This window comes from Halyomorpha halys, unplaced genomic scaffold (genome assembly GCF_000696795.3).
Source record: "Halyomorpha halys isolate HHAL.00 unplaced genomic scaffold, Hhal_1.1 Scaffold322.1, whole genome shotgun sequence".
Lineage (NCBI taxonomy): Eukaryota > Metazoa > Arthropoda > Insecta > Hemiptera > Pentatomidae > Halyomorpha > Halyomorpha halys.
The window spans coordinates 114,141-126,968 of record NW_027104705.1 but is presented as its reverse complement, the minus strand read 5'-3'; the positions used below and the strand labels follow the sequence as shown (position 1 = coordinate 126,968).

The window sequence follows — 12,828 nt, the reverse complement described above, 5'->3', positions numbered from 1 at the left end:
AATAATAAGTATATATAAAATATTTACCTAATTTTTTTATATATACTGATTATTGTCTAATTTTTATATAATTATCTTTTCACTTATACCAACGTAATTTTAACCCTATCTTAGTTTACTTTTTTGTATCTTATTATCCTACATTGTCAAAATATTTTAAGTAGTTTTTGTGATTTTTTAGCTCAGATAAAGCTCTACAAAAGGGGTATTCATGATCATTAGTTTAACATGTTAAAGCGTGTTAAATGGAAAAACTCATGTTAAATGGAGAAATATTTCCATCTTTTACCATGTTAAAACGATATAACATATAACATGGTCGAGGGTCTGTTAAATAGAGAATGACGTCATGCAACAGACTAGCTGAGCTTGTCACCGTTTTGTTTGTTGTTGTGTTAGGTTACTTGCTCGCAGTTAGTTTTGATTGTGTTAGTATTATTTTGGATGTTTTAACTAATACAGCAATAAACGACAATAATAATAATGGAACGAGAGTTGTCAATTAGCTCATCTTGATTCTCTTCCTCACAAGTCAGAAGATCAACAAAGCATTCAGTGGACAAATATTTGGACAAATTCCACTTTTCACCCACTTTAGGCATGTTGTAATAAATTAATTTAATCTAAACTTAGAATTACACAATAACATGAAGTTTTAGAAAGAAAGGTTATAAAACAAGTTGCTCCGAAAATCCGCTAGGAGCTCTTATGCATTTAACATGACTTTAAATATGGCTGCTCAAAATCCTACATTTAACATGGTAAAACATTTTACATTTAACACAATATCATGAATACCGCTAAAGTGGGACAGAACGTCAGCAAATAAATGTTACAACTAACTGAAACAAATATATAAAAATAATCTAAACCATTTTTGAAATGGGCAAAGAAGCTTAGAGATTAAGATACACAGGAGGAACGTTAGAAATGGACAGACCAATAAGTTGGTCAAATTGGGAATTTTGGCAAAAAACACAAAAATATATCATATTTTCATTTATTTATAATAGATAACTCTAAATAACTTCATTTCAAATGTTATTAAGACAAAATTAGAAGTTCACATTATATACACTGACACAATTCTTACAGCCTAAAATCCTTACTACTTTACGTCACAAAGTAAATCATCCATCAGGAGCTCGATGTTCTATATGTTGCCGATTTTGCCACAATTAGGTACCAATCCTTTCATGATAAACTTCCTAACTACCCAAACCCATTTGTTCCTAAACTGTTTTCTCTTTCATTACCTGATAATCCTCCTAGGCATCTGAAAATAAGATGGCCTCAAAATCTTCTCCTCTAGAAATGTTATTGGAGTTCTATCAATGGGTGGATTCTCCACATGTCTGTATCATGCCATTGTATATCTAACATCAAATTTACTTGTATATATTTTAATAATATTGTATATATCAATAATTTTTTTTTAAAAATTCAATAAACTATTCGTTTAAAAGTTCTCAAATTTATTCCTTGAATAGGTAGAATTATTGTAAATCACAGGGAGAAAAAATTGGATAAGCCAGAAGATATATCAGGAGATTTTGACATTTGCTTTTCACGAGCTTCTGAAGACATTGAAAAATCTTTCACAAATATTTTTAATAGTTTTGGGAATGAATGTATGGTATTGGTGCATTCCTTTGATAGACAATGCTTTATAAGTCTATACCAATAGAACAACTTAACCAAATTTAAAGAAAATCTAAGATGGTAAGGTCCAAATGTGTGTTCAGTTGACCCAGTACATTAACACTTCAAAGAATTAGAACCAACAAACAACTGGATATGATGGAGGAACTTTCAGTGAAAATCATTAATTATTGAAAACCGAAATGAATTATAGAAAATCAATTATAAAATACTAAATAAGGATGGAAATAATCTATCTAAGAATGTTGGTGATATTGACATACCAATGTGCAGCAAAGGGCCTACACAGGTCGAGATGGAACGGCATGTGCCTTAGATCCTTCAGGCGAACCGCTGCCTCCATGTAAGCAAACAGCAACCACAGCATTACTGTCGGAAGGCAGATCCCTTTTTCTGAAACAAAATAATTATAATAACAATATTAAATATATAGTGAATTAAAATAACTGAAAATATCAGAATAATAGAATAATAATAATTATTGCATGTAATTTATTTATAATAATATACTTATTATGGTAATATATTAATATTTTATCATGGATAAACATAAGGAAAAAACAGTAAGTTTGAAATAGAAAAGAATAAGCTGCACAAAATTATAGAGAGGAAACCAAAAGTTTTTAATAAAGAAAAAAAAGATTGTAGAAAGATAGTCCGGGTGGCGATCAATGAAGGTACAAAATAGTCGATAAAACTATTTAATGTAAACCAACATTTCGCCCCCACTTTGCAGGGCTTCACCAGGGCTAAATGAAAAAAGATAAAAACATTGTAAGAAGTGACAAAAAAATTAGAATACATAAGAAAATATGCAAAAAAAAATTTTATTTAAAAAATAAAATAAATTTTTGTACCTTAATTGACTGCCACCCGGACTATCTTCCTACAATCTACTTCATAAGGTCAACTATCTTCTTCCAAAAGAAAAAAAAAGGTTTAATAACACATAATTTTAAAATAATAATAAACAATGAAAAAGAAGAAAAAACAAAAAAAATCAAAATGATACAAACAAAGGAGATAATAAGGTTTCTTTTCTTGGAAATTAATAAATACAAAACTTTCTTCTTAGGGCCAATGTCGAGCCTCAAAATATCATCTTATCGCTGAACACCAAAACAGGTATAAATATGAATAAAATTTTGTTAATTCTCCTCCCAACCAAACATTTACTCAATAAAAGAACATATAACCAATATTTGAGGAGTAAAGCTTTAAAAGTTAGTAAGCTATTAATATTTTTAATATAAATATAAAAAATGTAGAGATTTTAGGTTATAGTATTTTGAAAATAAATCTTAATTTTTTTTTTATTTTTCAGAACAAAATCAGCATTTGGAAAAACTTCGACAGAAACTACAAGTAAAAAAAACAAAATAATCACAGATAAACTGAGATGTGGGGAATTCGCTCATCAATACCGTACTATTGTGAAGGTAACAAATTCTTGAACAATGTATTTTGATTAGAAATCTTGAGTATAAATATCCCAATGGGGTATATGCATGTTTTCCTATTTTTGTCATTATGCACAGATTACAAACCATTTAGACTAAAACCTGAACTCGGTTTAAAAAATATTAATTTTCTAAATTGTGATATCAGGCTAACTGATAAGAGCGCTGTTTGAAAAGTGAGGCTAGTATGACATTACACCTAGCAAGATGCTTCATCCTTATCTGGAAACAAGACCTGGGCAAGAATTATCAAATAAATTAAAGGGTTCTTTCACGAAATGATTATTCTGAAGTAATAATTATTTGATAAAATAGCCTCTAATCCTGTATAGGTCCTTAATAAAGGACTAGAACCATTTAAACAAAATGATAAATGAACAAGTCTTATTTCTTCTTGACCAAAATTTCTTTGATGAACCACTGACTATGTGTAATGTCATGTAAAAGAAAAGGAAAATTAGTTTCTTGACGGAATAAAGCATTTTATTGCCACTAAACATAAAAATAGAAATGTTTAAATGTTGACACGTTGGTAAGGTTTTTGAAAAAAATTACTAAATAAACATTATTGAATTCCTTAACTACTGCACATAATCTAAAAAAACCCTGGAACCAATTTTATAACTAGGCAATAATAAAAATCAATGATAGCACAAAAATCATCATTTACAAATAAAAGTAATAAGTTCTCACAGAGATAAATTGCTTTATAAACCAGATAGAAAGATTAACTTACATGTTAAAATACTTTAAAACTATGTGAAGAATCTTCAAAAGAAGCTTTTTAATGTATTCAAATCAAATGTTAACAAATTATTTCCATGTCCAGACACTATTCTTTAGAGCCAAGAAAACATTATAATAAACCAGTTGAATAATTAATTTTTCCACTCTAAGTAACTACTTTGTGTCTGTAAATTCTTATAACTTAATAAAACTGTACTATTACAACTTAAAGAGGGTTTTGAGTTCAGTACTTTAAAATGAAGTAAATTCTAGACCAATGATGGTAATTTTTGATGATTTGGTCAATATCATGCTCAAAAACCAGGTTTTTCCACATTCTGTAAAGAATGGGTGAGCCCTGGAGGCCTTTCGAACCCACAAGGTTGACTTACAAAATAAATAATTATCTGTGACAGCAGGATTCAAACCACAACCCAAAAGTTAGCGAGAGATAAGAACTCACTGAGGTGCCCCTTGCTCCCATTAATAACTTTAATCTTAATATCTCAATAACCTACAAGAGTATCCACACCTTTTTTTATCAAATCGAATGCCATTTGTATATAATATATTTTATTTAAGTTGAAAGTTAGTAAAAATGTTTTATCTGATATATGTTATCAATGGTATCATTGTCAGTGATAAGAAACAAATAATAGATAAGTATAAACATAGTAACAATACATGATGAAAATATACATAAATATGAAAAGTGTGTAAAATATAAAAATTATAATCACCTGTGTGCCAAACATACTGAACCCATACGTATGTACTGGCTGCGAAAAACAACCACTGGACTGGGATAAAGAAATAACAGATCATATCTGAAGTAAGAGCTATAGATACAAAGAAAACTGAAAATGCCTGAAAAATAAGAAACATTGGATGGTTAAAAACTAGAAAATTTGACTATTCAGCAAACATTAACATCAAACTGGTATTCTACAGAATCAATCAAGGTAACATTTGAACTAATATCAATTAGACTTATCATTATTTAAAACATGAATAAGAAAAATTAAGAGCCTCACCAATCCTTGATATTTGTATGAATCGTAGACACTACGAAGTAACAGCCAAAACGGCCATAGGAATTCAAAACGAAACTCAAGAAGAAAGTCTGCGAGAAGAACAAGTGCCCATAACATGAAAAACTTCAAGTACACAATGGTACTGAAAAAAATAAAGAAACAAATTACTGGTATAATCTGTACAGTACATTTTGTATAATTTTATTAACATATCAAGAATTATAAGGAGTAAATTAGGGATATCATTGATAAGAAGTTTTGCGCTGACTGGAGGTTCCAGTTGGTATGTTATCATTACAGGATAAGGAGTTATAACTAGAAGAAAGTATATAAATCAATTTGAACAGAAAAAGGTCTTTATTAATTTTAAATTCAACATAGTTCTAAGGGTTTGAGGTTAATATTTTCATTTTGTGGTGCCATTGAGGTGACAGACCAGAGTCCTAATTTGGGAGCCCAGCCAGCACAGGGGCTGATACTGATATTAGGAATTTTATTCAACAAGCGTTAGCTGTTACAGATGATATTTATTCATTTAATCAACATCTATTCCACAGATGTAAAACACATATGGCGACCCTCCTTACCTCCCATATATACCATCTGTTATTTTGCTTCGTTTTACTGGCCTTCGTAGTTTAGGGCACTCGCCATTCCTTCTCTTCATATTCTTAATATCTTCACAGTTGAAAAAAACAATAGACAACGGTGTAAAGAGAAATATAAACTTGTGTTTACGTTAAATATTTTGCGAAACTATCAACTACTTTTGTTGTCATTTATGAATATCACTGCCCGCAAAATTGACTGTTTATCGATACAATAATCGACTGAATAACGTTGACAAATTATTATTCTTAAACCTTTAGCCGAGGTTTGTATTTATAATTCCAACTACAACGACTATGATAAAAACATCCCCCTAGTGATTGGGCTAAACTATACTTCACTTTTTGTAACTTTTCTATTAAATTTGCAATTATTGCGATTATATTTAAAGTTTTAAACTATAAAAAGGTTTTATTGACGTTTTTTGAGGAAATAGCAAGAGTTAATATGCTAAAAAGAAGAAAATAAAGCAATACCTCCCCAATAACAGAGGCATTGATATGAAGCTTCTCTCTGTTATTCTCTTTTTACCGCCATTAGCCGGGCTTAAGCTGTTGCACTTTTATAACACAATTTGTTCGTTGGTCTATCCAACGATTAGCACAAATTTCACTTTTATTAAGTTTTAAATAAAGTCTGTAACCATAGATCTGACAGGGAGACCGTGTCATTCAAGGAATATGGGAGATAAGGAAGGTAGTAAAGGTGTAACATTTTTCAATTTTTTCTCAAGTGTGATGTGCGCTAACTTTTCATTTAACTCTTTCATAATTATTAGGACCGTTTTCATTTAGTGACTGGTTACTTACCAGATATGTTCTTCTAAACTCAATTTACAAGTTTGATTGTGTTCATTATATTAAGTTCGGTGTGTTATATTAAGTAATGTTTGTTTTGCAGAGACATTTGATGATGCGGTAGAGGAGAGGGTGATCAATGAAGAATATAAGATTTGGAAGAAAAACACACCTTTCCTGTATGATCTGGTTATGACACATGCCTTGGAGTGGCCATCCCTTACAGCCCAGTGGCTTCCTGATGTAACACGTCCAGAAGGAAAAGATTACTCCATCCATAGGCTCATACTTGGCACGCACACTTCTGATGAGCAAAATCATCTTCTCATAGCAAGTGTACAACTTCCAAATGAAGATGCTCAGTTTGATGCATCTCATTATGACAATGAGAAAGGAGGTATGTTTTCACTGCAAAGATTGCTAAAACTTCATATGTTTCTCTTTAGTATTGTCACCTGGATTCATTATCTATTGATAAAACCATTAATATACGAATTATTCCTTTTTATAAATTGATCTTCATTTATATAATTTGATTTGTTTGGCAGTTATTTCTCTTGTTTTTCTTTTTATTTGAAATGTTACTTTTATTTTGTTATATATTTTACATTTATTACTACACTTCAACACTATTTTTTAGTTTGGTTATCTGTTAACATGTGTGATACTGATTATTTTATACTTTATTATTGCTGTTTTATTGTTTTTATTATCTTAATCATTGACACAGTCTACGATTATTTGCTGATAGATCTTATTTATGATTCTTTTTTAAATTTATTTGATTAAATTAATCTGTTTGTAACCTTATTTAGTAAACCACCATATTACATAAACTTTTTGGAAAATCTCAGTCAGAAATTAAATTTTCCATTAGTTCTATAAAGTAAATTTATTCTATGGCACATGTTTGATTAAGGTTAGTTTAATTTCAAATCTTAAATATCATTGTATGTGTGTTAATTTGAAAATACACTCTGTTAAACTTCTCTATTGTTACCATTTGCTGATCGATTTTGTGATAACCGAGCTTTTAACATTTTGTAATTTAATTGTCGATCTGTCCACATTATTAATTATTAAGATTGTGACTTAGTTAGTTAATTGATTTAAAATTAATACTCATCACATCATCCTTACTTATATTTATTTTTCTTCCATATCAAATTTTAATTGAATTAGCAATATTTCAAAGCAGGCATTCATAAAGATATGTTTCTTTTAACAAAAGTATTGTATATACAAGGAAGATCTATATTAGCGCCTTTTCTCTCGATTGCTCAAAACGATCTGGTTTAGATAGATTTTAAAAATGACTGTTGACTGGAGAATAGTTTCAAATCCTTTTTCTGTTAAACCCTCTGATTATAGTCAGTTTATTGTTTAATCTGAAAAATATTTTTTATTGTTTGTATTTCATCTCATAAACCTAATTTTCAATTTCATTCTAATTTATGTGGCGAAGATGGTCAGAGGGTGTTGTCAGAAAATAAACAAAAAATTATTTATTCATGCTGACATTTCGACCTGTATTTAGGTCTTCATTAAGGCTAAAAAACAATAAGAGATAACAACCATCATTCAGAGAAACTTAAAAATTAAAAGAAATTAATAAACCAACAAAATTTGTTAATATACATAACAATGAATTGAAAATGAAATAGTTCACTAATTGCCATGGAAGGAGATAGTAGTAGATTGATAACAATGAAAGATGAACTATAATATAGATGTGCGAAGATATGTTTAACTATATTGTTATTCATATAGAAGTTACTTTCCCATTGTATCATATATTTCATTTTTCTTTCATACAGTTAATTCAAATTGTTTTTCAGTTTTTTAAACACTACTTACATATCCTCTTACCTCTATAATATTATATTTCATCTTTCATCGTTATCAATTTACTTCTATCTACATAGACCTGAAATTCAGGTCAAAATGTCAGCACGAATAAATAATTTTTGTTCTTTTGTGTTTATTTGCTCATCGCAAATACACCCCAATTTGCTATTTACTATTCAATAATTACATGAGATTACGAGAGTAAAACTGGCCCTCCTTATCCACAATACAACTTAGACCACAATTTCATTTTGGTTAAAAACAGAATTATTTTTGGTTGTTATAGTGCTTCTGTCCACCCAAATATTTCAAAATAAGCTTTACAAAGGCATCAAAAACAGAGTGCATATGAGGCACGTAGTTTCAAAACCAGCTCCATCCAGAAAATTTCATCCATTAGAAAATTTTTAGGAAAGTGAAAAAAAAACTTAGCATTGACATGTCATTAAATTTATGTTATCTGTATGGAAAGAACTAAAGTCCACGATTATATAACAGTAGTTTCATTACTCGAGTAATTTTAGGTTTCTAGGAATTTAAATTTTGGATGGAGCTGGTTTTGAACCAAACTACGTGATTAACCACCATTTTTAATGCAGTACACTGAATAATAATGTTATAAAAAATCAGAAATTTAGTTTTAATTGGTAAAAATAAAGACATAAATTTTTCTCTTGGTGAAATTTCAAGAGAAAAAGTGAACATACGATAAAAGTAGAAAAAACAAGGTCAGTTCAAGACAATTTTAATTGAATACAAGACAAAATTAACTTTTAAAGACTCAATGCACTAACAAATTAATGTGTAATTATTGTTCAGAAAATCTTATAAACACGTTTTCATTCTTATTGTGACATCCGGCAGCCATATTTTTATAATACTCATAGGAATCTATGCTTTTCTAATCGGGTTCTAAACGTTTTTTTAAAAGATTATCAACATATATCAATTTCGCTGGAGCAAGAGGTACTCCTGGGCCCTGTTTCTTAATGAAAGCTAATAGTATTAGTTAAAAATACAAGTATAGAAACAACGTGGGAATTACACTAATACTTAATTTTTTTCATAATCACTATTAGTGATATTACAGGAATTAAAAAGTACTAAAGTACAAGTTACTATTGTACAAGTCAGTGTAATTGTATTAAGTTAAATCGACAAGACAAATAGTATTAGTTTGTACTTTATTATGAAACAGGGCCCAGGTATCAAATCTATTGGCATGTCTGAAATTTTCCTATTTTTCTTTGTAAACAGTTAAAATGCACCTACCTCGTTGAGATAGTTCACCTCACCCCGAACTTCATTATTATCTCGAAATCTGGGTACTGTTCTATTGTATAAAGTGAAAATATGAAAAGGTAATCTAAATCAAACTGGCATGAAAACAATAAAATCTGCGCTTCATCGGTGAAACCTTACATGATTGAAATATAGCTTGGATGGAGTTGGTTTTGGAACAAACGTATCACTTTGAATCCAAATATGATGTAGTGTATCAAGAACATGCGGAAAATAGAAAAAAAAAAAAAAAAGAAAAAAAAAAGCATCTTAAAAAAGTTTGGATGGAGCTTGTTTTGAAGCTACACGCCTCATATATTAACAAATTAATGGTAGAATTTTTAAGATTTTGTGGATTAAGTCACTTCACTTTTATTCTCATAGTTAAAATGGTTTAGCTGCATAAAGTTTAGTTCTTGATAAACTAGCCTGTATTTGGGCACATTTACTGGTTTGTATTAAATTTGGTTTTAAGAGGCCTTTTTATTTGTAAATCTTTCTGAATTTATATTTACTGAAAATTCATCAGATTTTAATAATTTTGAAAAGTCAATTCCATGGGTTCAGGTGCTTTCCTGGGACACACACAGCTTCCATTAAGCGAGTAGTCTTAGTTCGAAAAAAAACCTGAGGGTTGAGCAGTTTGTTCATGATTGGGTTATCATTGACCAGATAATATTCTTGCCAATAATCAAAAATTCAGTTTAATTAATAAAATTGAATGTATTAGTTTAATTAAGAATCCTTGTATAATAATTATGTGTTCATTATTTATCATGATTATTATTATATTTTAAGATGTTTTTAAATCTGTAAAACAACACGTGTATTTTATGTCAGTTATGTCTTTAGAATTTGGAGGATTTGGTTCAGTGTCTGGGAAAATAGAGATTGAAATTAAAATAAATCATGAAGGAGAAGTCAACAGGGCGAGGTATATGCCACAGAACCCGTGCGTCATCGCGACTAAAACTCCTTCGAGCGATGTACTTGTTTTCGATTACACTAAACATCCCTCCAAACCCGATCCCACTGGAGATTGCCATCCTGACCTCAGGTATGTCTTTTTTGTTCTTATAAACTTTTTATTTTTATTTTGTTCAGACGATAAACCTTATGTGAATTAGAAGGAGATGGTCAAGGCTACAGTTAAGAAGAACAAAATTATTTTTTACTGTCCTCTGCTCTTAACAACCAACCGTTCACTTCTATCCTACATTAAAAAAACCTTGGAGTCACCTTCAACCAACATCTCTCCTGGAATAATACGCGAATCCATAAGTGTACTCAATCAATTCCTAAGATTCCGTAATTCCATTCCTCAGAACACCCGTTAGCTCCTAGTATCCTCACTTGTCTTCCCCCACTCCGACTATGGTTCCTTGGTTTATGGAGAGCTCTCTGCAGGACTAGAGTTGAGACTGAAGAGATTCATGAATTGATTTGTAAGATTTATCTTTGGGTTTCCAAGGTGCTCTCGAGTCTCCCGCTAGTATACCGAGTTGAAGTGGCTCTATTCAACCTCCCAAAGGCAATACCTCCTTGGTGTTTTCCTATTCCAAGTTCTTAAAATCATAAAACCTACCTATATACTTGATCTCACTCTTCGTTCATCTATCCACTCATTAAACACCAGATCCCAACCTATTGATTTATATATGCCCTCCTATAGGTGGCCTTCTTTAGCAAATCCTTCATCGTACATGCAACCTCCTATTCCTTCACTTATTGTATAACCAAATCTCCGCATCATTGTAAACAAATAAATAGGCATATATTGATTAACATTATAAACAGTATTTAAGCCAAGATCTCAATGTAATCTCATTTTGCTTACTGGAAACTTTTAAATGCTTGTCAGACAAAAATCTTAATCTATTAACCATTTATTTATTCTTAGGGAACATATGTCCCAGAATAAAATTATTTTTAACTATTTATTAATTGAAAACTTTCAACCCACAATGTAGGTCTTCACCAGGGCTGCTGCAATTGGTAGAGATGTATAATATTGAAACTAAGGATTTTTGTTCCTTTGTTTTAAATTTTCTTAGGAATAAAATTCCTAAGTTTCATTGTTGTAAATTTACATCCATCACAACAGCTCTGGTAAAGATCTACATTTTGGGTTGAAATATTAGCAATTAATAAATAATTTAAAACTATTATTAATGATCGGTTAATAGTTGACCGTGAATTTATATGATGATGAGATGGTTGGGGTTGCAGTCAGTAAAGAACACAAATAAATAAAAACATTTGTTCTTTTCTTTTGTATTTATTTATCTTATTTTTAATTTATATTCGTATCTTACTTCCAACTTAAGTATATTTACATTCATTACTTTATTATTAATGTTTTTATTATAATTTACACACCTCAGTATATTATATTTATTTTGAATATACAAAGTATTTTCTTCATTATATTATATTTATTATATCCATTCTTTTAACTTTATTTCTTTTGTGTGTTCTGTCCATGTAAATTTTTGTATTCTTTGATTATTTAAAAAAAGGAAAATTGATAGGTTTTTACTTAATTCTCATATCTAAAGTATAGTTTTAAAGATGACCTGATTAAATGGAATAAATATGAGAATTTTTATTTTATTGTATATAAAATTACTGACTCTTAATATTGGAGAGCTTCGGAATGTTTGACCCGATACTACTTAATGACCCAGTAAATATCAAAATTAGAATGGGGGAATTCTTGGATAGATACATGGAATTTGTCAAAGACCTTTTGTTATTACGAGAATCGTCGCATAACCCATGGTACGGTAGGGTCTTCATTAAAACGGGCGCTCCTCAAAGCTGCCCAAAAATCAGTTGCCCTATAACTTTCTTGAGCATAATTGCCCAACTACGACTTTCCAGTAAATATACAATTACTAAATGTCGGTCCACACAAATATACTTTAGACCCACAGAACCTTTGTTGGTGGGTGAAAATGGAACGGCCTTGGAGGATTGTTTCCATGTTTTGACAAATTGCCTCCTGTATCATGAGAACCGAGTCCGATACATGCTGAAGCTAAGCGATATTAGCCAAAATCATTTGTATGAATTTATGTCTCAGGATTGGACCTTGAACTGTTTTTTATATATGTAACCCAAAACCTTTTTGCTTAGAGCTGGACACTTATCGTCCCAATAGGAGGTATAGTTTTTGTTTTGCTTTTTAATATTATTAAATATGAAGTGACGTTTTTGTTTTACTGTTTTATTCTAACGAATGTGGATAGCCCAGTTTTGGGGGCAGTGTGGTAATGCGCCAGTCTACCAACCCACAGATTGTCAGATCTAATTCCCGGTCCCACCCGGGCTTTTTTCAAGCACAAAATAATGCAAAACTCACTGACAACCTCCCCCCAGGCATTTGTGAGGCCCGTTAGCCAATGGGTG

General features: G+C 30.3%; 2 protein-coding genes across 4 annotated transcripts in view; one reads left to right on the top strand and one right to left on the bottom strand.

Moving 5' to 3' along the window:
* Positions 1 to 5,604, bottom strand: part of LOC106681257 (macoilin) — a 31,565-nt gene extending 25,961 nt beyond the window's left edge. The window contains exons 1-4 of the mRNA XM_014421482.3: positions 5,470 to 5,604; positions 4,883 to 5,024; positions 4,589 to 4,715; positions 1,926 to 2,055 (exon numbers count right to left, since the gene is read on the bottom strand). Of these exons, the coding sequence (XP_014276968.1) occupies positions 1,926 to 2,055; positions 4,589 to 4,715; positions 4,883 to 5,024; positions 5,470 to 5,549 (479 nt within the window). The 5' untranslated portion in view covers positions 5,550 to 5,604. The remainder of the gene's footprint in view (positions 1 to 1,925; positions 2,056 to 4,588; positions 4,716 to 4,882; positions 5,025 to 5,469) is intronic.
* Positions 5,605 to 6,020: 416 nt separating this feature from the next.
* Caf1-55 (chromatin assembly factor 1 p55 subunit) overlaps positions 6,021 to 12,828 on the top strand; it is a 15,456-nt gene continuing 8,648 nt past the window's right edge. Inside the window, exons 1-3 of one of the 3 annotated variants that reach the window (XM_014421485.3) lie at positions 6,021 to 6,196; positions 6,392 to 6,685; positions 10,258 to 10,474. In XM_014421485.3, the coding sequence (XP_014276971.1) occupies positions 6,172 to 6,196; positions 6,392 to 6,685; positions 10,258 to 10,474 (536 nt within the window). In that variant the 5' untranslated portion in view covers positions 6,021 to 6,171. The remainder of the gene's footprint in view (positions 6,197 to 6,391; positions 6,686 to 10,257; positions 10,475 to 12,828) is intronic. The other 2 variants (XM_014421487.3, XM_067053574.1) reach the window with 2 other exon arrangements.